The 22,986-nt window shown below is 33.0% G+C and overlaps 3 protein-coding genes across 4 annotated transcripts; 1 reads left to right on the top strand and 2 right to left on the bottom strand.

The window, feature by feature from the left end:
• The first annotated feature begins 1,177 nt into the window (after positions 1-1,177).
• Positions 1,178-4,361, top strand: LOC104906954 (hypothetical protein). The gene is made up of 3 exons (XM_010695797.3): positions 1,178-1,872; positions 2,954-3,022; positions 4,211-4,361. Exons 1-3 carry the CDS (start codon positions 1,309-1,311, stop codon positions 4,232-4,234), a joined length of 657 nt encoding a protein of 218 aa, XP_010694099.2. The 5' UTR covers positions 1,178-1,308; the 3' UTR covers positions 4,235-4,361.
• Positions 4,362-5,919: 1,558 nt separating this feature from the next.
• LOC104906955 (probable GTP diphosphokinase CRSH, chloroplastic) lies at positions 5,920-10,316 on the bottom strand. Of its 2 annotated transcripts, XM_010695798.4 has the most exons (4): positions 9,840-10,310; positions 7,889-8,821; positions 6,674-6,958; positions 5,920-6,251 (listed from the first exon to the last, which is right to left on the bottom strand). In XM_010695798.4, exons 1-4 carry the CDS (start codon positions 10,215-10,217, stop codon positions 6,114-6,116), a joined length of 1,734 nt encoding a protein of 577 aa, XP_010694100.2. In that variant the 5' UTR covers positions 10,218-10,310; the 3' UTR covers positions 5,920-6,113. The 2 variants fall into 2 exon arrangements, with proteins under 2 accessions (XP_010694100.2, XP_048497223.1); XM_048641266.2 differs by lacking the exon at positions 5,920-6,251 and having other exon boundaries at positions 6,747-6,995; positions 9,840-10,316.
• An 815-nt stretch (positions 10,317-11,131) lies between these two features.
• LOC104906956 (pectinesterase) lies at positions 11,132-13,532 on the bottom strand. Its single transcript, XM_010695799.3, has 2 exons — positions 12,521-13,532; positions 11,132-11,829 (listed from the first exon to the last, which is right to left on the bottom strand). The coding sequence occupies exons 1-2, from the start codon at positions 13,530-13,532 to the stop codon at positions 11,132-11,134; spliced, it is 1,710 nt and encodes a 569-aa protein (XP_010694101.1).
• Positions 13,533-22,986: the final 9,454 nt, after the last annotated feature.

The following is a 22,986-nucleotide window of genomic DNA, read 5'->3' on the forward strand; positions in this document are numbered from 1 at the left end:
TAAAGAAGACTTAGTTGTTTCCAACTCAATCTTGCACTTATCAAGTGCAACTTCAAGTTCAGCCACTTGATCCTTTAACTCAATATACACTTGCTCTAAGTGATCACTACTAGCAATAGCAATATTACATTCATTTTCTTTTCCTTTAACTCACGTTTGCAAGTTATGTAAGCCTCACTTAGTTTAAGACACTAATCTAACAAAGTATCTATATATGTTTCCATACAAAGAATCAAGTAAAGCAGAATATATCCGATCGAAGGTGATGTCAACACCACTAAACTATCACCTGCTGCTCATACTCATATTTGTATATGTTTCCATACAAACCTTACATTTTATTTTTTCCAAAAATATAAAAATATAGTCCACATACTCCTAATTTGTAGCTAGAATAGTACTCTTAACAAACAACATACAATCTGACTTGCGGGGACTCGGTTCACATTAAAAATAGTGTGCACCAGGTCAAAATAAAGCATGTATATATCATTTATGAACAATCCACTATATCATTCAGAAACCCACTATATCTTGTAGAAATCCATCATATCATACAAAAACTCAATATATCATTCAGAAATATACTATACGTGCAAAAACTACATCATTTTCAAATAATCCACTATGCCATTTAGAAACTCATTATATCATTTAGAAACATATTATATCATGCAAAAATTACATCATTTATGAACAATCCACTATATTATTCAAAAATTCACTATATCATGTAAAAACTCACTATATCATCTACTATATCATTCAGACACTCACTATATCATGAGATACTACATCTTTCAATATATTAAATCACGTGTCATGATATATACTACACAACATACGTCTTTCTGCATGTTAAAACACTAAAAATAAATCCTCCACTATATTGCATATAATTTCACTATATATTTTCCGTTGATGAAATTCACTATATTGTATACAAGTTTACTATATCTTTATAAAACTCACTGTAAGAAGTTAATATTAATTACCAACTCGGTGCTTAGGGTGCGCCAGGTTCATTTAAGTTGTTTTAAACACAACGTAAACAAACAAAAACTCTGATAAGATAATTAAGGGGAAAAAACAAAATCTAGCTAACAATAGTAATGAATTAATGATAAAGCTTCATCTTCACTTCACTCTTATTAGCTTATACATAGTTTGTATACCATCACTGCACAACGACAATCAAGCCCCCAACTAAGAAAATAATGCACAAGAACTAGACAAAAAAATCCACCTTCCTCCCCTCTTTCCCTATCTATCTCCTCCTCCATCCTGTCTTTCTCTCTAGATCCAGCCATGGAGTCAAGAAAGCTGCTCGAGTCGCAGCCACTAATCCCACCCTCTAATCCCCAAACTCGAAACTACATAGTCTTAAACCTACCCTTTAATCTCCCCGCTTGGGATCCACCCCTACGGAAGAAAATCTACCGAACTTCTCTCATCATCCTAATCCTAACCACATTATTCTACTTACTGTGGCCCTCGTGCCCCGACGTGGGTATCGTACGTACAACGTTGCACCACGTCAAGTTCCAAACACACCCTCACATAGCCGTCAACGTCTCGTTGGACGCTACTGTGAGAGTGAGGAATAGGGCAGTGTACACGATGAATTACGATCGCCTAGATGTGGCGATCGGGTATAGGGGGAAGGAGCTCGGTCGTGTTGTGTCCGGTGGCGGCCATGTAAGGGCGAAAGGTTCGTCGTACGTGAAGACAAAGATGGAGTTTTATGAGGTAGAAGTGGGATGGGAGTTGATATACTTGTTGGAAGACTTGGCTAAGGGGTTTGTTCAGTTTGATACTGTTACTCAATTTGATGGCTCTTTTGGTTTTTCTTTCTTTCAAGTTCCTCTCAAGGTAAGTCCCTATATTTTTTGCCCTTTTTTTTCTACATCCTGTTTTTTTTACGTGAAAGTTACCCGTTATTGAAGTCATACAACATCTAGATAGAAATAAAAACTAACAAATACAATTGAAATAAACATAATTCTATAATATGACAAAACTATGGTCGTTAAGTAGATCTATCACAAAAGAAAACCATCTTCTTTTTAATCGATGTCTGATGTAGGCTTCTGCGAAGGATCTATCAATCTAATGTAGTTTTGAAGTAGAAGCGAATTTAATTGAAGAGACGGTAAATGAAGAACTGACATTTCTTGCAGCCCCGCACAACGACTGATCAACAAAACAACCTTAATTTAAGATTTTGGATCTTGGATCTATACCCAAACACATAAAAGCACCTAACAAACAAAATCACTATGATAGACATTGGGAGACTAGATCCCAACAGAAGGGGGATAAATCAACTCGAAACACGGAACAAAAGTCATCACAAAGGATGGGGAGAAGATATCATAAAGAGAGACTAATTTATTGAATAGACTAAGAAAACAAATTAAAAACTAAAAATAAGAGAGAAAAAGGGACTTACTATGTAGGATGATTTACCTTGAAGAGGGAAAGAGGGAAAGAGAGAGCGGAGGAGACGGCTAGGGTTTTTTTAGATTTTATGTAAGTTTTTTTCATTTTGTTTCTCTCTCCTTAATAGTTGTAATATTTTAAATTTCACACTTATAGATATATTATTTTGACCATTAATATCTCTAATTGTGTATTTGTGAAAATTACAAAATTTTGAAATTTTGTAAATGTATATTGAGATAAATCCAATATCTAACATGCTAAAGTTTATATGATATATTAATTAGTGACAAATATCTGATCAAAGTAAATACATGAATAGTGTTAAAATCAAAATGTTGTAATTATTTAAAATAGACGAAATATATCTGATTATAAGTCTATAACCTCAGGGTCAATTATTTTGCCTTTGACAACTATTCATGCATTTTCTTTTTAGTATTTTTCCTACTCTCAAAATTACTTTTTAGTAATTGTAACGGTGATGCGCATAATCTTTGACGTTTGACAGGCTAAGATTTCATGTGAGATAGTGGTGAACATGAAGCAGCAGACAAATACACAGAATTGCTACCCTGAGGTGAGATATTATACATAATGCATTGTTGAAAAGTATATAAAGAAAAATAGAATCGATTGAGTTCATAATAACTTATTGTTTATCAAAAGTTATATAATATAGTCAATTTTCATTATATTCAGTTTTCGTTATAGTCAGTTTTCTTTTGATATAGCCAATTTTTGTATAATATTATCAGCTTTTATTTAGTCAATTTTTATATGGTATAGTCAATGTTACGACATAGTTAGTTTTTGTGTGATAAAGTCAGTTGGGGTGAACAACAAATTATTGTGAACTCAAGTAGCTAATTATCCTAAGTAAGGTCCACATTTGGTTCAATTGCTTTCAAATCAATGTAAAAACATTTTAATTAGGGGGGAAAATGAAACTTACTATACTCCATCCTATGTTAAGATGTTTAGAAAAAAAAAAAACACACTTTCACTAAGGCTCCGTTTGGTAGGGCGTAAAACATTTTCAGTGTAAAATGATTTTCATGGAAAACAATTTACAATGGAAAACACAATTCCAAAATTAGTTTTCCGTTGTTTGGTTCGATGTAAGAAAAATGATGAAATGAAAGGAAAATGAAAGGCAAAGTAAGGAGGTAGTGAAGGAGTGTACAAGAGAGAGAAGGAAAATAGTTTTCCCTTCATTTTGAAAGGAAAATGGTTTTCCATTATTGGGAGAGTAATTTTACCCCAAGGGAAAATGGTTTTACACTCTTTTGCCAACCAAACAATGTAAAACTGAAAATAGAGGAAAACAGTTTTCCGAGAAAACGTTTTACGCCCTACCAAACGGAGCCTAAATAATAGTTTGAACTATAAGGGATCCAAACACAAAAAGAGGAAGAGGGTAATTAATTTTCGCTTGTCTAATTACGACATGGATGAGGAAAAGTAAGAAAGAAATTGGAATATCAAATCCTTTCAGGACAGAAAATGTTTGCAAGGAATTGGAAAGTCACTCTTCTGCTCTTCCTTTCCTTCTCGCTCTCTCTTCTGGAATGTTTTAGGGATATTCAGAGTGTAAGACAATACTGATTTATAACGTTATTTTGTCAGAGTGTAAGATTGAGTAATGGAAAGATCATAAGAATGATCCAATTATAATGCTTTTTACCAAATTATATGAAGAATTAATATAATGTGATACTGAGAGGTAACAATAACTTGTTTATCTTTTCTTGTGATGCTTGTGCAGTTGGATGATACGCGCAACGCCTAGTTTGGCTGGCAAGTTCTACTCATATTAAGTGTATTTGTATCCTAATATATTGATACGAGACGTTTGAGTTTGAATCTAAAGTTTGGAAATAATAATAAATATCAAAATGTTATATGTTTGCGATTTAGCTAATCTTTTACATAACATTGCTATTAAGAGTAGTGATTTTACTTTTATAAGTTGCTGCCTTGAGTAGCAACTTTACTATCCATGTGAAAAAGGTAAGATGATTCGGCTAATGTATAATAGTTTAATGTTTATCATTTTCAAAAGTTTTATGTCGAAACTTTTCATTCAAACTTAAGCGTTTAGTATTAATATATTGAATTTTTTATAAATCGCAACGACTTTATTATTGTTCATGTAAGAGGTTAAATAAATCAAACATTTAACTATTAGAGATTTATCATTCTGGTAGAACTTTATACTCATATAAAAGTCCTTTTCCTACTTATTAATTGATAATATTTCATTGGATTGTAAAAGTATGTGAATCCCATATGTTGAAGGATGTTAGACAAGATTAAATCAAGGTCATTTCTACTTCATTAGTAGCCAATATGACTTGTACTTATTTCGTTACTCAATTTATAGTGAGTTGAAAACGTAATGACTAGCATTTATCATACTATGTACTATCCACGGTCCTTAATCACAATTAATGGTTGCCCTATAGTTTCTGGTCATTAGTTATTTTATTACTTTCTTACTCTTTCATCTACCCCACTATATGTTCTCTCTCCATTTCCTTCTTTGCTCCTCTTTTTCTTGGTCTATCATGAAGAGTTAGGCATCAGTTTTTTGGCCAAAATTTTTCTCTCCTAATAAACTAATATTACTTGTATACTCTCTCTCCTCATAACTCATAAGAAGGGCAACGGTTGGAAGTACTCTTAGAACTAGACGTGTAGCCCATGTTTACAAGGGTTGAACTTTAAAGTACATGGGTTGAGTATGGTTGTTAGTAGGGAGAAGAGAAAATTTAAGAAAGGAAGACGAAGCTAAGAGAAAGTATAGAGCTTGACAGTGGTGACATTGTTTGGTTCGGAGCTCCCGAAGGTTGACGACAATGGAAATCAAGATGATACTACTACTAGGGAAGGTGAGGATTACTCAAGGCTAGGGGTTGTGAATGGTATTCATGAGAGTAGTAGACTAGTAGTTAAGTGGTTAAGAAGGTTTTTAAGGATATCTGTAAGCTTCATATGAAGAGGACTCCTAATTTATTGAAGTTAATGAAGTAAAAGATAAGAACTTGTACTAAATCACAACAACAAAATGTTGAACTCCAATACGGAGTTATCTCGTACATTTGAGAAATAGGTAGCGGTATATGGTACAAGAGGTTTCCAATACTAGCAGCTAGCTAACACCATCAGTGAATAATGATTTTGAAAAAATGCAAGGATACCCAATGCATTCTCTAATCGAGTACTGGTATAGGGATAAACAATGAAAAACCCCATAAGATGAGCTTATACAAATTGTCCAACTTTATGAACTCTATGAATTGGTATGAAAACATCCAATAAATCTTGAGAAATCCAAAATAAAAATGGCAACTTTTTTGGTGAATTATTTGAATGACTGTTTTCTTCAAAGAAAGTATTCAATGTGTGTATGTATTCAGTCAAGCTATCCTCTCTAGCTGTTTCCTCTCACTTCGCTAAGAATAAGAATGTTGGTAATGAAAATAGATGGCCTAAGAGACCATAGAAGAAGAAGATTTCCTTAGGAAAAATGAGAACCTTCATATACACAAACTTACAGTATTTACAGCAGCTTCATATGCTATGTAGTAGGTATTTACATTACTTTCGTTGTCAAATCTGCGACTGTACAAAAAAATTTACGTGGGTCCAAACTTAAGCTACGCTCACTAATTCATCGCAACCCCATTGCAAAGCTCCTTCCTGTATATCTGAATTAAGCCACTTTCATCAGCCATGGGAAGCTTCTCCTCGAGCATAGATTTATATTGTTCATCTCTATCATCTATATTGCGCATCAGTTCAACCTGCAGGTAACAAAATTAATGTCAAATTTACTCTGTTGGTAGATTATCATAGAGCAAAGTTGACATAACAGAGGTATCCGAGATATATTAGGTTTTCCAGCCCTTACTCAGCTACAAATTAGCTCTCACTTCTATGAGATCGATCAATGTTCTACGTTAATCAGCTCATACCTTTTTACGTAAAATGAATGTGCAGTAAAGAGAAGACTGCTTATGCCAAATGTAACAATCATACCAGTAGATAGTAACTTTCGACTATGATCTTTGTTAACATAAGATAAGCAAGCAGGGTAAAGTCAAGACTCAAGAGCACAAGCTTGCAGCTCAAATCTGAGAGCTATTTCAAGAGTATGGATGATAGCAGAAGTTGAAACTAGAATTGACAGTTTCCAACTATGGAAGAAGGAGACATCAGCATTTACCTGTTTCTGGAATGAATCAAATTCGTCAGAACTCAGGGAACCATCGCTGTTTGAATCAAGAAGCTGCATCATCTCTTGTGCATCTTCCCGTTGTCCACCCAGTTCTTCCATCACTTCCGTTAGTTCCTCGATGCTAATCCTACCATCACCATTTTTGTCCAGTAGGAAAAATACTCTATCTTTCTGACGAATCTCAGAGTTATTATGGTACACAGAGGGAAGATCCTTAAGACGCAAAGCTGCCAACTCTGCCGCAGCCACCATAATGGCTTTGAGCCGTTTTGCCTGAGCATGTCAAGAACATGTATCCTGGTAAGACATCCTAAATTGTATTCTTTTACTTCAGAGATACTTCTAATCTAGCCACTGAAAGCTTCAATCATATAGTGACCCTCATCAAAAAAGATGAAGAAAAACCCCAACAATCTGGATACTTTGAGCTGATAATTCAAGCTAGCAGAAACATGGAAACAAAATTATTCTATTCCTAGAATGAAATGATTTAAAGACAATATAAGAAACTCCCATTATAGCAGGATAAGGATGCTCGGACATGCACAATCTTACCCTTACTGCCTTACAACTGCAGCAAGGCTGCTTGATCAAATAAATATCGACTACGGGTTTTCCTAAATTTGAGTTTCACTTCTACATTTTAATGATCATAATACCTTTAAGAACTTGTGGATTCATGACAATTTTCTCTCCCCTGCCCTTGTCTATTTTCTTCGACAGGCCGAATAATATAGTCAACTGTTCATCATGATATCTTGTCAATTCTAATATGTCCTCTTTTTGTTGAAAAAACATATAGATTAATTATGAAGAGACCAGTGTGCATCCCATCATATATAGAAAGTGTAGAGGGTATAGTATGCACAACCTTAACCCAGTCAAGCAAAGAGGCTTCACTTACTTAAAAGTCACATGTCCAATAATTCTTCAGACTCACTACTGTTGTTCCACATAGAATTGCAATAGCTGGTACTCAATCTTAGTCACAAAATGAGATCCAATAACAGACAGCTTGGAAGAAGAATTAGAACTCGACAAGAAATTAGCGGCATTGAGCTCTCAGAACTGTTTTGACTCTTATGGGATCTTTTGATTGTCTCCACGATGAACTGTGCCTAATGTGTGTGCGCTTGGAATACCTAGTTTCATTAAACATAATGTTAATAATGTCCTCATATTTTTAAAATGAAAACAGCTTACCTCATCTGGATCTGTAAGCCCACTTTTGTACAATGAATGGGATGCTGTGCCACCAGCTGCTAACATATCCATCTCTTTAGTCCGTATCTGTATTTCCATAAGTGGTACAGTATTCCCATCATCGCTTACAGAAACAGTCATGTGTAAGCTCTTGTACCCATTTGCTTTTGGTTTAGCTATATAGTCTTTTGTTCTGTGAGGCATGTCTTTCCATAAAGACTGGACAATTTCTTGAGCCCTATAACATGCCTTCTCTCCTACTTCTGACATATCAACACCAGGCTTGGGCTTCAAAACTACTCTCAAACCCATGATGTCATGTACCTCCTCAGGTTTACGGCCATCTCTTAAAAGCTTCTTCATGGTGCTATAACGGCTTTTATATCGACCTTTGACTGAAATATTATCAACCATATTCTGCAAAGATGGATCCATACTCAAAGACTCAAATAAGTGCTCCCTACAAATGTCTATTAAATTCTTGCTACCCTCTTCATTGTTCTTCAACCATGTATCAACATAGAGGTAAGATGAAGGAAACAAATATCTGAAAGATAGATCCTCTAGCTCCAGTGATAAGAAGTATGTGCCCACGGCATGAGCTAGAGGAGCGTGAATCTTCATAACTTCAAGAGAAATAATCTGTTGCTGATATCTAGGAAGGTAATCCAGATGTCTCATCATATCTAGTCTCAGGACAAGATCTAAGACCACAGCCCTGATATCATAATATGTCAGAAAAAACTTCCTGATTGCAGCAGCATTATCGTCATCCACGACCTCTGCCCGAAATGGAGCTTTTTTCACACGTAGGCTTTCATGCAGTAAATGGGCAGTACCAGTACCTATACGATCTCTCACTTCATGTATAGAGATTGCACCTGCCTCCCAAACTTCCCTTAGTATGCCCGCTGCAATTACCTCTGCATCTATCTGCAACCATTAGTTGGAAGAAGACTTCAGTTACTGCACAATCAAAATATTTGGGACTCAACAATTTCATGATCATGAATCATGATGCACCACATATGACAGCAGTCACAAAGAATGGCAAGAGTCCAATAAAACTTCAAGCTTATTTAAGAATTTGTGATGGTTTCTAATTGTGGTACTTCAATATGAGAGACTGTAATGATATTTATAATCGGCAGGAGGCTGTAGAGCATGTGTTTTGAAGTGATCTCGTAAATGTCGATAAAAGAGACCTAAAGGCTTCTTTAAATAAATGCAACACAACCTAGGATGTTAGGAGTATTTTACCTCCAAGTACTCGTATCCAATCTTCATAATTCTAGCATGGGTATGGACAAACACTTCATTTTGGGCCAAAATCAGGGAAATTTTTCACAGATAGCCAAGTCAAAACATGGACACATATCCCTGTGCCACACAAATACCCAAGTCCACATAAGAGCACACACATCCTCTCTACTCCTTTGGAATATGAGCAGGTCTACTTTCTCACATATATTACTTAGGCTAATTGTCATTGCGAGCTTTACGCTCATGCTCTCTTTCCCCCACTATCATATAATTGGACAAGTACAATGTTTATCAACTCATTTCGTTTCAAGAACTACACAGACAAATACTTCCTTCAATTCATATTGATTGCAAGTTTGCAACATAACCTTATTTCTTAGTATGTTTTCTCTATCTCTCTCCTACCACATATCCCTTGTAGACATACATATATAATGATCATTTCGTGTTACACACCGGAACCCGTGAAGTTAAATCATGCAGCATTACAAACACACAAAAATCACACACATTTCATAATACTATACCACAATCAAAAATCACAAACAAACAAGGGAGCGGGAAGAATATTCATAAATCTTTAAAATCAACCTACGCAGGCTTCTAATAGAGGAGAGTCTGACCACATACAAGTCCATTAAGGTTCCATCCTAAAACCAATCGGCGAATAAAAGATAAGTAGAGAAACCTGAAGATCGGCGAGGAGGAAAGCAACAGACAAAGCCTTAGAGAGAGGTGACCTTCCATCAGGAGAGAGAGGGAGAGTTTGCAAAATGGGAATGGAAACTTTTAAAGCCTTAAAAAGTATGCGAGATGAGCTTGTTGATAAAGCATTGTAGTTCATTCTCTCACTCAACTCATTGAAAGCTCCGACTAACTCCACCACCATCTTTCCACCAGGCTGCTCTAACACCGTTGCCGGAATATTCTTCGTCGCCGACGCTCGGATTCCGGCGACGGAGGATTTCCGGCGGCGGATAAATGTGGATGAAGCGTGGAAGATTGGAATTAGGGTTTTGAAATTAGGGATTGAGTGGAGTGTGAAGTCATTAGATCGGAGCTCCATTGAAGAGAGAGTGAGAGAAATGGGGGGAAAGTTGGGTGAGTGTGATAATAGCACTCAATTGGTGGCTGTTGTTCGTTATTAGTGTTGTGGACTTGTGGTTGTTACTGGTTCTCGTGGACATAAGTCACAACGGTACACAACTACCTAAATTTAACCTCACTCGAAACTACTCCGTCCCAAAATATAGTTCCCATTTTCATTTTGGGTGTCCCAAAATATAGTTCCCATTTTCATATTTAGTTCCACATTTTTCCGTAATTTGTCTAGAAAAACCGTGTCCCATCATTTATTTTCTTATTGAAATTTGTTTTTTCCTTAGTTTATTCAACCAAAATGTTGCAATTAATGCTCTTTCACCAATGATTCTCCACTCTCTCCCTTAAATCATCTTTTCCCATACAACATTTATTTAAATAAACAAAAAATCTTTACTATCCCTCTCAAATTCTACTTGCATAAATTAACGTGAAAAAAGGGAAATGGGAACTATATTTTGAGACGGAGGGAGTAATTGATATGAAACTAAACATGCCCTGAATTACCTCGGTGTATTGAGGGTATGGTAGATTTAAGGTTTTTTTTTCTCATTATTCATTTGAAATCATTCAATTGAACAAGTTGTACTAAAAAATGAGAGCTTTAAATGAATAAAAATTAGTTTTGGATGTACCATGTACATAATATATCTGGGTGTATGATGAATGAACTCTTGGTTGATTATTAATATGAAATATATTTTTTTGTTTCATCACATATTAGTTATGAACTTGTGGTTCATATGGTTCATATATTGAATTTCAAAGCCTAATACGTAAAAAGTAAAAATGCATGGAAAAAACTGATTGTAAAAAGGCCAAATAATTTCATTGATTAATTCATATAAGCCTTTACAAAATCATTATATTTTATGTTGATTAATTTTTCAGGTCAAGAAGATAAGGCATGCTTGAAAATGGAAGCCATTGTTGTCCTTGAATAAATCGACCAACGGTGAATCTGATAGCTTCATCTCTATTTGTAATAACATGGTAGCCCTTCCATCTAACTCTCCTACTTGTATCGGCACCCGGACCTCGATTCCCATACTCTCCATAGTACAATGTATCCAACGCAAAGGTGCCTGCCCAAGGCATCCATCCTACTGGTTGTATGAAATCGGCAAGCATAGATTGCATTATTATTGTTGTAGAGTATTCCTTCCATGGTCTACCTAAAAATGTTGGAATTTGGTATCGAATGGGAAACAACTTTTGCTCTGGAACAATTCTACAGTTATGGATAACGATCCCAGTAGTTTCGCGACGATCTTTTTTACCTTGTGCAGTCACTGTATTTTGCTGATTATCTAAGGGCTTTCGAACGATTATAAGCGAGTTTTGGATAACTACATTTCCATCTCCAAAAATGAAATCTACCGTGCCTGAAACCACACAGTTACGATAAAATTGGCGATGTGCTTGCGTGTATAGTGTGTCTTGGTATCCGTCCATCCTACAATTATAAAAGGCGGACATATCGGATTGTACGCGAAGTGCTACAGCTTGGTGTCCTTCTGGACCTGCTGTGTTTTGAAAACCCATCGACTTTCCAATAAATCCGTTTCCAATTACAGCTGTAAAAGTAAACACTCATTACAAATAAGCTTTGCCTATAAATTGTTAATACCTTGAACAAAATATTTCAATCACTTGTTATGTAGCATTAGTAATATTTTTATGCAACATTCGTAATCATCAATATTAATAATTCCCTATAATATTTGTCATTTAACATACAACATTACTATATTTAAAAATCGATATTAAGTTTTATATGTTTTCGAGAAATCAATTACTTTATCTATTTACCAAAATGTCATGATAAGAACGTTAGTTGTTCTTCCATGGGACGAATTATGAATTAACAAAATTAGAAATAATTTTTAATCTATTGCACATAGATATGGGAAATAAGATAACATTTCGCTTTCAAAGTTTACAACACTACTATTGATCTTAATGTTTATCCCTTCAAAAAGTATATTAATGTGTGAGAGGATGAATATAGAGACTATACAATATTTCTTATATTTTTTGTCCATTTAGTTTTACCACTTCATTAGCATATAATTTCAAAAAGTTTTTTAATGTCAATGATGATCTGAAGAGTTTTTCTCTTAGAAATAGATATGAATTTGCATAGATATTAAGCGTGACAACCAATCAATAATATTTGACATCTTAACCTATACTCTACATTATATCTTATCATCATCATTATAAAATTCAAAATACACATAGAGTGAAAGTTGGAATGTGACTCACCAAATGTAGCTGATTGATATGTGCTAACACCATCTCGATTGTTTTTTCTTCCAGTGACAATGGTCTTACGAGGCCCATCTCCATACATAAAGATATTGACTTGATCTTTTGTAATAAGTACTTGCTCATTATATAACCCTGCTTTGACATAAATAACATATCTACCCTTAAAATTCTTTGGATTATATGCTGCAATTGCTTGAGAAATTGTCCTAAATTGCCCACTTCCATCTTGAGCCACAATTGCATTAGGAAATGGGTTATTTATATTAATCCTTGATAATAACTTTCTATCTTCAGTTGAAATCCAATTTGGATAGCCATCTTTGCCAAACTTAGAGACATTTTCATTAATATTGAGGAGTCGACGAGAGTTAATACTTGCATTTGAATTAATGCCAAAACTACTTAGAATTGGACTAAATTCTGAAACAATAGCAAGCATATTACTTGTTAATTGGGATGTAATCTTAAGACCTTTTGTCATCTTTTCTTTCAGATCAGAATTTTCAACACCGTCAAGGCATGATTGTTGGTATGAAATAGTAGCACTTAGCCAATTTTTCAGGTCATTTTCTCTATTCGTCAACGAAGAGAAGTTGGTATCATTCGTATCTCTAAGCAAGGATTGTAACTCATCAGTTGCAAGTTGTAACAATTCCTTGCAATCCGCAAAAGCCATCTTATTTAGAGGATCATTTGCTTCTTTGCCTATGGAGTCTGATTTTTCAATACTTTGTTTCACAGCATCAATGGTGGAACTTATGGCAACTTGTATGTAGTCCTTTAAGGTGGCACTTTGGTTATTTGCAACTGAGTTGAGACTTGTAACACATGCATCTTTGTAGTCTGTAGGGCCACATATTGCTTGAATTGCTTTGGATTTTGAAGATAATGGATCATGGTTCGGATGATTTGAAGTATTTGCACGACGTACAAGTTCTATAAGACCAATGGCTACACCAGCTATAAGGATAATTGATACTCCTAATCCAATTAATTTTCCCTTCATCTTATTGTTAGTAAATGTACCAATTAAATCCTATGGTATGGGTATGGCTAGCCAATTGGCAAGAAAATCATTCTTAATTTGTGGTATATATTGAAGTAGACACTACATTAGAAACTTATTTTAGAGTTGACTTCCTAATTATTTGGATCTTAAGTTTAACCATTAACTAATAATAGCTTGACAAACTGTGCAACTACCGTTATGGATAAAAATCTACTTCTATTTTAGTAAAAGTTGACATTAATTCTTATCATTCATTTCCTTATATACTAATTCAAAATATTATCCCAGTAGAATTAAACACTTCACAACTTAAATTTTCTTGGTTACATGTCCTTAATATATCTAGCTACAATGTACATTTATCTTTTATTATAGTTACAACTAGTCTTTTGCTTGAGTCACACTGGAAAAATAAGGATTTTTCTATCCTATGCCACAAGGTAAAGGATAAGATCGCATTTATTATCTTAATTTTTTATTTCATTACTTGATTAAACCATCTCTTAATTGTATTCCATTAGAAAAAAAATTAAACTAATTAATTTAAGAAGCTAAGCATCAAATAAGTCCCACCTCACATTAATCCTCTTTTTCTTATCAACTCTCCGACTTCAATGCCATTTCACATAGTACGTACCTTCAATTCAATATTTCTTTTTTTTTCAAAATATTATGTAATTAATGTTTCCAGCTATTTGTCGTCACTTTATTTTCGTGTCATATTTTTTCTCATCCTTAGTATTGAGTAACGATAATATTTTTTCCCTCATAATCTAGCATTATTATCAAGCAAATGCACACGTTACACAGAGTAAAAGATCAAAATGAAATTAGCACATTATCAAGCTTGCACTTTTCATTGTTTCATAAAAAAACACCTCATGAAAATACAAATCAGTATATACATTGATCATGGGCGAGGATCGGGTACTTGAGTTCTAAAATTTTAATTTGATGAGTGATCTTCACAATTTTGGGCAGCTTTCTTTTTTTCGTCGCCAGATTAAATTTGATTTATACTGTAATTCTCCTTCTCGAGGCAAGTAGCAATATTGTCACCGGTTTTCTTAGAAATTAAAGCTACAAGTCTTTACTTGTTTTGCTAATTCCTTTCCACCTTTTTTCCCGCTTGCTTGTAGGACGTCCCTTCGTCTTTTAGAATGGGGGACATTGAATATGTACATTCAGAGATACATTACTATCACCAACACATGGATCATGAATGGCATGTTATTCTTCAATTATACGCATTATATCATTCAACTAGTTCCACCTGTGCAAAGATGCAAGGGAAGTTTTTTTTTTATTGATTTAATTTTGTATATCAAATATGATATGTGTATATATTATGTTATATATAGTAAAACCCTGTAAGTCTGCATGTAGCATTTGTTGAAGAGGAAACACGAATAAACCTTGTATCTCAACAAAGTGGATGAACAACATAAATGAATTATTAAATAACAGTAATAATAAGAGTATTGTAAACATTTTGAACCACGTCTTTGTACTATACATTTGTGGTAACATTTGATTTTTCACGTTCTTTATCAGCTATCAATGTTTTTCAAACCCTTTTTGCTATTAAATCTTGATACGACAATATATATTTAAAATTATATAATACTTCCCTTGAAATCATGGTGTATATATTTGTAAATATGTAATGAAATAGTATAAACATAAAAGTAGAGCAGGCAACCAAGTTGGGTTGGCAATCAGTTCATGTTGGGTTGGATTCGCGTTCGGGTTTACCAAACATTTAATAAACAGGTTGAAATACTCAACCTTGACCCGACCTATTTAATAAACGAATTACCCGTTTAACCCGTTTAATCATAATTTTATTATACAAAAAATTAATTATTTACTAAAAAGTATATATGAGAGAGTTCACTGTTGAAAGTATGCATGTTTAATATTTCTTATAATAATTATGACCTATTTTAGCAATATTTACTTTTTTAACCAAATTTTAGATTTACGAATCAATGGGTTCGAGAATTTTCTACATATTTGTAAGTTAATAAAGTCAAAGCATGTCAATTTCGAATCGAAAACGTCAACCTCAACCTAACCTGTTTAATCAATAATGGGTTAGAAAATCAATCAAAGTTTCAACCCTAACCTGCTTATTTTGGTTAGGTTCGGGTCGTATTTCGTATTAAGTTAGCTATTGCAAAGCCTGCATAAAGTAGTGACATTATAATTTACCCTGTATAGTAAATGTAAATTAACAACAAAAATTAAAGAGAAAAATACATTTTTCAATTTAGTTTATTAGAAAAATAACATGTAACTCATCTTATCAAATAGACAATAAATTTCATTTATATTTTAATATATAATTGAAATATATTGTAATGTATAAATTTTTCTTCTAATATATATCTAAGAATTGAATATAGAAATATCTTACACGATATTATGATCTTGTAATGTCGTCATTAGTCTAAAATGGGTTTAACCTTAAACAAAAGAACTAAATGGGCTTGTTATCTAAAATGATATGATATTGTATCAAGAATAGTCTAAAATTGGCTTACAACCCGTGCGATGCACTACAATGAAATATAAATTATCTATAATAATCAGTATTATTGTTACTATTATCCATATAAATGATCAAATGGTACTAAGTTAAAAGCACATACATTGCTTAGTTTAATTTAATCAACTTTAAGTAACATTTAATGGTCAAACTTGTCTCAAACTCGCTTTAAGCTCACGTAAATTTTCTTAAAATGAATCTAATTGTATATATCAATATCGTTACATATGAAAAAAATGTATATCCCCCTAGATAGCATGGTTTTCATTTGTGGGTCAGCAAAATATATGATGATAATTAATATTAATAACATATATCTAAGAAAAAAAATGAAAACCCAAAATATTTCAATTTAAAATTTTAATATTTTGTGATATTTCCATTAGAATCATGAAGTGATCATACACAACTAACTACTGAAATAATTTAAGAAAAATATAAATGAGAAATAAAAGATTATTGACTTGCAAAATAGTTTATATCTTCAATATTTGAGAAATAATTTACATTAATGGACCCGTGCATAATAACTAAATTGAACTTTTTGTACACGCGATGCGTGTGAAGATATTTTTGGGCATAACTATTACTCATTATTGAAACAAACCATGTAAGAGGAGATCAATACTGCTAATTAATCAAGATTGATATTGATTGAGGTTCATACCAAATCATGTCTAGAGGAACCAAGATAAATATAATTTATTTCCATGATTTTATGTAATATTGTTGTTTCACTTATAGATAACTAAGTATGATTAACGTCAGTTGTTTGTTAATAGTCCAAAAAAATTGTAGCCAAAACCATAAAGCCACATGTATGCAAGTAATAAACCAACATAATTTTACTCACATATCCATATGACTACTAATCCGAACCTATCATATAACTATCCACCCCATATATACATAAGATTGATGTGTCACACTTTTTTTTTCGATCTAATCATCCACATTTTCATCTTCCCATAACCTACAACCTTATATCTTCACTTCCCTCAAAAAATTAGAATGATTCTTTCAAAAAAAAAGAAATTAGAACGACTTATCTACTTATCCTCACTATCTTTCATATCTCACTAAAAAAAGATTGAGATTTCATATTTATATTCATATTTCACGGCAAACACCACATTAATAAGCAAATTATGGTGTCAAAATTAACCCATTAACGCTCCATTAATTTTTAGGGTAATTTCGGTCTCTATTTTTGAGGATCTTTTTAGGTTTTCATTTCGATTGGATGGTAATGTTCAAAACTTTGGTGGAAATGGGGTTGAAATTGGAGTTTATGTGGTTGACAAACTAAATGAGGGGCCTCAAATTTGAAGGTAATTCACGTTTATGTTCCTGATTTCGTCCAAAAAATGTAATTGTCAACTAAATTTCTCAAAGATTGACAAACGGTACCAGGAGAACCAATAAACCCAATCTCACGACATAGGGAGACCCGAAATATGTCTCACAATCTGTTTTGAAACAAATTTGAAATTGAGACGAACAAAGTAACAATTTTGATGGAATGAACATCATCAAGAAACGAACTTTCAAATTTTGTGATGGAATGAACATCATCACATAAACAAACTTTTCAAATTTTAGGGATGGAATAAACATCGTCACATAAACAAACTTTTTAAATTTTGTGATGGAATGAACATAATCATAGAAACAAACTTTCAAAGGATTTTCTTTTGGTGAAAGGAAAAAAAAAAAAGCAAAGTGGCCAAGAGATTCAAACATAAGAACGCAGCGGAATATCCGGTCGGTGGGGGTAATATACCAGACATCCACCCCCACCGACAGGAGAGAAAAAAAAAATGAGAAACCCCAAGAACTTAACCTGCTCTTGATACCATGACAAATTTACGGTAGATGGTTAATTGTATGGCCTTCATATTATTCATCAATAGTAGAATATTTATACAAAACCTAAAGTAACATAAGATAAGAAACAATCTTCCTAAAAGATATAAATAAATAATATCTTAACATAAGTATATTATTATCTTAATAATATCAATATGGAAGATATATCATACATATATTTTCCGATATCTCATATCTCTAACAAAGATCCGGTTAGATTTTATTTGAACTTTTATTCGTGAAGATGGTTTTTTTTAAGAAATTTGTGGCTGAAGCTCTTGAATCATCCACTTTTCCTTTTTCTTTCACTTTGTTTTTTTTCAAGACTTCTTCTACTCCTTTTTCTGGGTTTTTAAAAAGCTCTTGGAACTTTTGTGCACGCGATGCGTGAAATAACTGAAGTTTTTTTAGTTCTTAAATAGTTTTCTTTATTCCAAAATTAACTTAATGTCAATTAAATTAACTTGACTAATAGTAATGATAAATAAATTAGGAATTGAACTGAACTAAATTGAATTGATTATAACTGAAATGAACTGATTGGAATTGAACTGAATTGAACTGAATTGAACTAAACTGAAAATAAGTTGGGAAGAACAGGCCTAAGTCTCAATTAATATCGATGTTAAAAGCCTTTAATTTTAATATTGATGCAATTGTTTTTTTTTCTGAGGAATAATATTTGATGCAACTAAAAGTACTCTAAAAGTTGAAAATAAAGACAATGAAGAGTTGTCAAAAGAAAACGGGCAAATTAAAATATAATATGAAGATTGAAGACCATATGTCAAGGGCTATCAATTTTCTATCCCCTAGTCGCCCTCGGTCTTCTGTCTTCTGCCTTCTTCCTCCTTCCCTCGAGTCCGGATCCTCTAGAGTTTCAGTGAAACTTTACAAGATAGAGTTGTATCTGAGCCATACAATTTAAAATCCAGGGCTCATATTGGTGGAAGGGAAAGATTTAGGGGCAGATTTTGATGAGATAAAATAGGAGGAATTTTGGAAAGAGAATATATGAGCCATTGATTTATTATTCACTGGTTGATATTACTCCAACTCTACCTACTAGAGTTATTTTATACAACTCCAGATGATCCAAACACCCTTTCCTTTGCCTCCATGGCTCATAGGTATGATTATTGTTGCAAAATTTCAGATTGTCAATGCCTCGCTTTAAACTTATTCTTCCCTCTCGGTTCAAAATCGTCAGTTTCTCTCTTATCTTCTTTTGTTCTAGTTTCTCTTATGAACCCAAATATCTCTAACCTTCTCTCTTCAGTTCTCTCGGATCAGCTCAACTTTTTACTTGATCTTAGCTCAAAAGATTTAAACAACAAAACCTATTACATTATATCAATTTTGTGAGTTCATTTTTTTAAAGTTCCGTGTTTGGTTTCAAGGTTGCTGGTTGCTTTCTCTTTACTCATTATGAGTATATGACACGGAGAAGAGTTTGCTTTTAATTTTTTTTAACAACAAAATTTATTGCTTTCTCTCTCTTCAATTTTTGCGAGTTCTAGAGGTTTGAAAGAAAGTACTAAATGTAAATCATTAGCAGATGTTTGAATTTATCTAATGGTTATGATCAGTTTTATAGGAGGTGAGTGAAATCTTTACAAATGTAAATCATGCATCGATTGTTCCTATAAAATAATTATAAAATAATTAGAATTTCGTGTTTGACACTCTCCTTAAAATAATTAGGATTTTATGTTTGACACTCTCCTTAAAAAATTAGGGTTTTGTTATAGACTATGTAGTGGTGATTATATTTGCATAAATCAAGTAATTTTAATGGGTAGATTAAATTATAAATTTACCGAATTTAGGGGATTTTAATTGATGCATAAAAAAAATAGCATTTAAAAAATTAATTTGCATTAAGAGGCCTATAAGGGACGTGAATTTCGAAAAAGCCGGTCGAATTGAGTATGCTTAAAATTAACGGTTATTTCACCAAATACCCCCGACAAATCAAAAAATTCACAATATACCCTCAATGTTTCAACAATTCACCATATACCCCTGACTTTTCATTTTTGTGCACCATATACCCTTTTTCTAACGGACGTTAGGATGCCGTTTGCTTTATTTACAATTTTACCATCATTATTCACTAACCCTAATGTAATCCCCCACATTTTTAAAGGATTTTCGTAAATATATTAAGTTATTTATGTAATTATATTAAATCCAAATGAGTTTGGAAAATGATTTGACTTTTAAAAAGGGGTTGACTATTTTAAAAGTCAACTAAAAATATTTTTCTTAGCTTAATAAAGTTTGTAATATTTTAATTAAGCGTGTTTTAAATAAGAATTTAATTATTAAAAGCATTTTGGAAAAGAAAACTTAATGGAATCGAAAGCCCAAAAGAAATAAAAAGGGAAAGGATAATTTGATGACTAAAGTCCTAACAAGCCCATCTTGTTAGTCATCAAAAGGTTTTAATTATTGAATTCCTTTTCCTAAGCCCAATAGGATTAGCCTATTGTTTTAATTATTGAATTCCTTTTTCCTAAGCCCAATAGGATTAGCCTATTTAAATATCCTAAAACCCAAATATTTTTGCCTCACTTTATTTTCTCTCTCCTCACTTGCACGTGATTGACCTTCTCTCCTCCACGACATTTTCTCTCTCCTCTCTCTCTTGAGCGTGACTTTCATTCTTTCTCTCAAAAATCGTTTCTTCTTCGCTAAGTAACGTTTCTTGTTGAACAAGAAACGTCACAAACCTTTTCTTGAAGCCGAAAAGCGTGATTTCCGCCGGTCCTTGCTGCTGTCCTCAGTCCGGCGCCCTCTTTCCTCCTCTTACTTTGGTTGTTTTCTTTACTTCTCCTTTAAGATTCCATTAAAGTTCTAATTTTTATTATTATTTTATTTATTTGCATGATTACGATTTGAGTTATTATTTTATTGAAATATGTATTTTTTCGGATCATATGTATAAAAGAAAAATTTCAGATTTATTATTTTTAGTTTTAATCATGAAAGATGTGATTTTTAGGGTTTTAAATCACTAGAAATCGTATATTTATAGAGATGTATGAATTTTGATTGGAATACGATTTTTATATTCATTTAAAATATTTTCAGAAGGTTTAGAAAATTTTATAGTTGCTGGAAATTCAGAAAGTTAATATTTTAAGGTTTTTAATGGGTTTTAATCACTAGAATAGTTTATCTATACTAGGGATTAAAAATAATGAGAGTTTAAATTATAAAAACGATTTTTAAAGAAGTTTAGAAGGGTTTGGGACGTTTTAAAGTTGCTGTATTTTTTTTAGTACAAGTATTTACTCGATTTCTTGGTTGTTTTAGGCGGAGAATTCACTGTAGGGGACTTTTAGTGCTTAAAAGTGGCCTACCGTTACGTTTATACGAGGTACGTACTAGTCTACGTGCTAAATGGTTAGAAACATGCTCTAGGGATGTTTTTAATTTGTAGTATCATGTATAGGACCTTGTAGTTCATATATATGATTTACTGAGATGGCTTTACATGTTATTTGCTTGTATGCTACATGTAAACTAAGAATATGTTAAGTATGACTTGTTTGTATGGAAGTTTGATGCAAGCAACTAAGCTTAGTTTAGTATTAATTCGTAAGTGAATTAACGGAGGTAAATTGGAATCATGGATTCTTTGAGATTATCTAATTATCTTATAAGAACCGAGGATCTTATTTGGTAATTTTGAGTTATACCTATATAAAGGTACAGTTTACTGTTGGCTAGGTTCAACAGGCAAGTTAGTAAAGAATAAAAGAAGTTAAAAGAGTCTTGAATGATAAGTTGTGAACACTTGTTAATTCAAAGATAAAAAGGAGTTTTGTGATCTTATGTGATTATTAGTTATGTGTGTTGTGTGCTTGGTTGGTGTCAACACAAGTATAAAATGAATGCAACGTAAAGTGTAACGAGAATAGGTTATAGACTTTAGACTGGTGCACGTCTAGAGTTGGACACTAAGGGTTGGGATACATAGTCCGCCGTGATATGTATTTTCGAGGTTGGATTGATCACCATTCCTCTTTAGTTCAAAGGTTCCTCGATATCGTAGGTCATTCTGGTTTACGGAGTCATGACCGTATTTCCTATTTCAGTATAGACAACTCGTCCCAATAACTATTCCATTTAAAGAAGAAATAAAGGTTAGAGTCTAATTCAGTAAGAGTCATCTGCAGTTGTTATGTTATTATTATTTTATTCTACAAGTTGTGTTATAGTATCATGTTTAGGATTATTGTTGTCTGATATGTAGTACTCAGCTTTGCTGATTACGTGCTTGTCTGTGTTTGTGATCATGGCTTTGCCTATTGATCCTGTGGTGATCCTTCGGGGGAGCAGAGTCAAGAAAGCATTGACATTACAGGTTCGAAGATGCATATCGTTGGGGGATCTGGAATGGAGAGGCTTTTGTGACAATAGTATTTAAGTTGTTTCTAAGAATTTATATTTTCAGACTTTAGCTTTAAGTTGGTGTGTTTCAGTTCAAACATTGTTTGACTCTTATTTCATAAGTTTAATAAAGTTGGTTTTGTTTTAGTAAGTTTTCCGCTGCAAAATTCTGAGTAAGCCGAAACGTTTTCACACGGGCGATAATGCCTGGGTAATTCTCTAGATTTGTTATAAAAGTATTTTCTAGAAAGAGAGAATTATCGGGGTGTTACAAAGTGGTATCTGGGAGCTTTAGGTTAGTTTAAGACTTATAGGCGCCTAACTACCTAGCTTATTGGTTATTTGAAGGAAACCTTAGTATTGCTCCTACGTTTCATAATTTTTTTTTTAAGAACCAAAATTTTCTTGATATGCACCGAAAAGTTCCTTTCACGGAAATTCGAGGTTCGAAATTTTTCCCGAAAATTTTACGAGTTCGAAATTTTTTTTTCCAAAAATTTGTTGAGTCCGAAAAAAAAAAAAAAAAATTTTCGAGTGAAATTTTTTCGTGTAACCTTGGGGTCCGAATTTGTTTCACAAAAGTGATGTTATTTATAAAAAAGTGTCTGCATTAGTTTTCATGCCTTTAAG

Source organism: Beta vulgaris, chromosome 3, assembly GCF_026745355.1.
Source record: "Beta vulgaris subsp. vulgaris cultivar EL10 chromosome 3, EL10.2, whole genome shotgun sequence".
Taxonomy (NCBI): Eukaryota; Viridiplantae; Streptophyta; class Magnoliopsida; order Caryophyllales; family Amaranthaceae; genus Beta; species Beta vulgaris.

Excerpts from the sequence above, each read along its gene's own strand:
- LOC104906956 (XM_010695799.3), bottom strand. The coding sequence starts at position 13,532 with ATGAAGGGAAAATTAATTGGATTAGGAGTATCAATTATCCTTATAGCT. Across the intron at positions 11,830-12,520 it reads ATATCAATCAGCTACATTTG|CTGTAATTGGAAACGGATTT; the intron begins GTGAGTCACATT and ends TTACTTTTACAG.
- LOC104906954 (XM_010695797.3), top strand. The coding sequence starts at position 1,309 with ATGGAGTCAAGAAAGCTGCTCGAGTCGCAGCCACTAATCCCACCCTCT. Across the intron at positions 1,873-2,953 it reads TCTTTCAAGTTCCTCTCAAG|GCTAAGATTTCATGTGAGAT; the intron begins GTAAGTCCCTAT and ends GACGTTTGACAG. Across the intron at positions 3,023-4,210 it reads CACAGAATTGCTACCCTGAG|TTGGATGATACGCGCAACGC; the intron begins GTGAGATATTAT and ends ATGCTTGTGCAG.
- LOC104906955 (XM_010695798.4), bottom strand. The coding sequence starts at position 10,217 with ATGGAGCTCCGATCTAATGACTTCACACTCCACTCAATCCCTAATTTC. Across the intron at positions 8,822-9,839 it reads TCCTCCTCGCCGATCTTCAG|ATAGATGCAGAGGTAATTGC; the intron begins GTTTCTCTACTT and ends TAATGGTTGCAG. Across the intron at positions 6,252-6,673 it reads TTGATTCATTCCAGAAACAG|GTTGAACTGATGCGCAATAT; the intron begins GTAAATGCTGAT and ends TGTTACCTGCAG.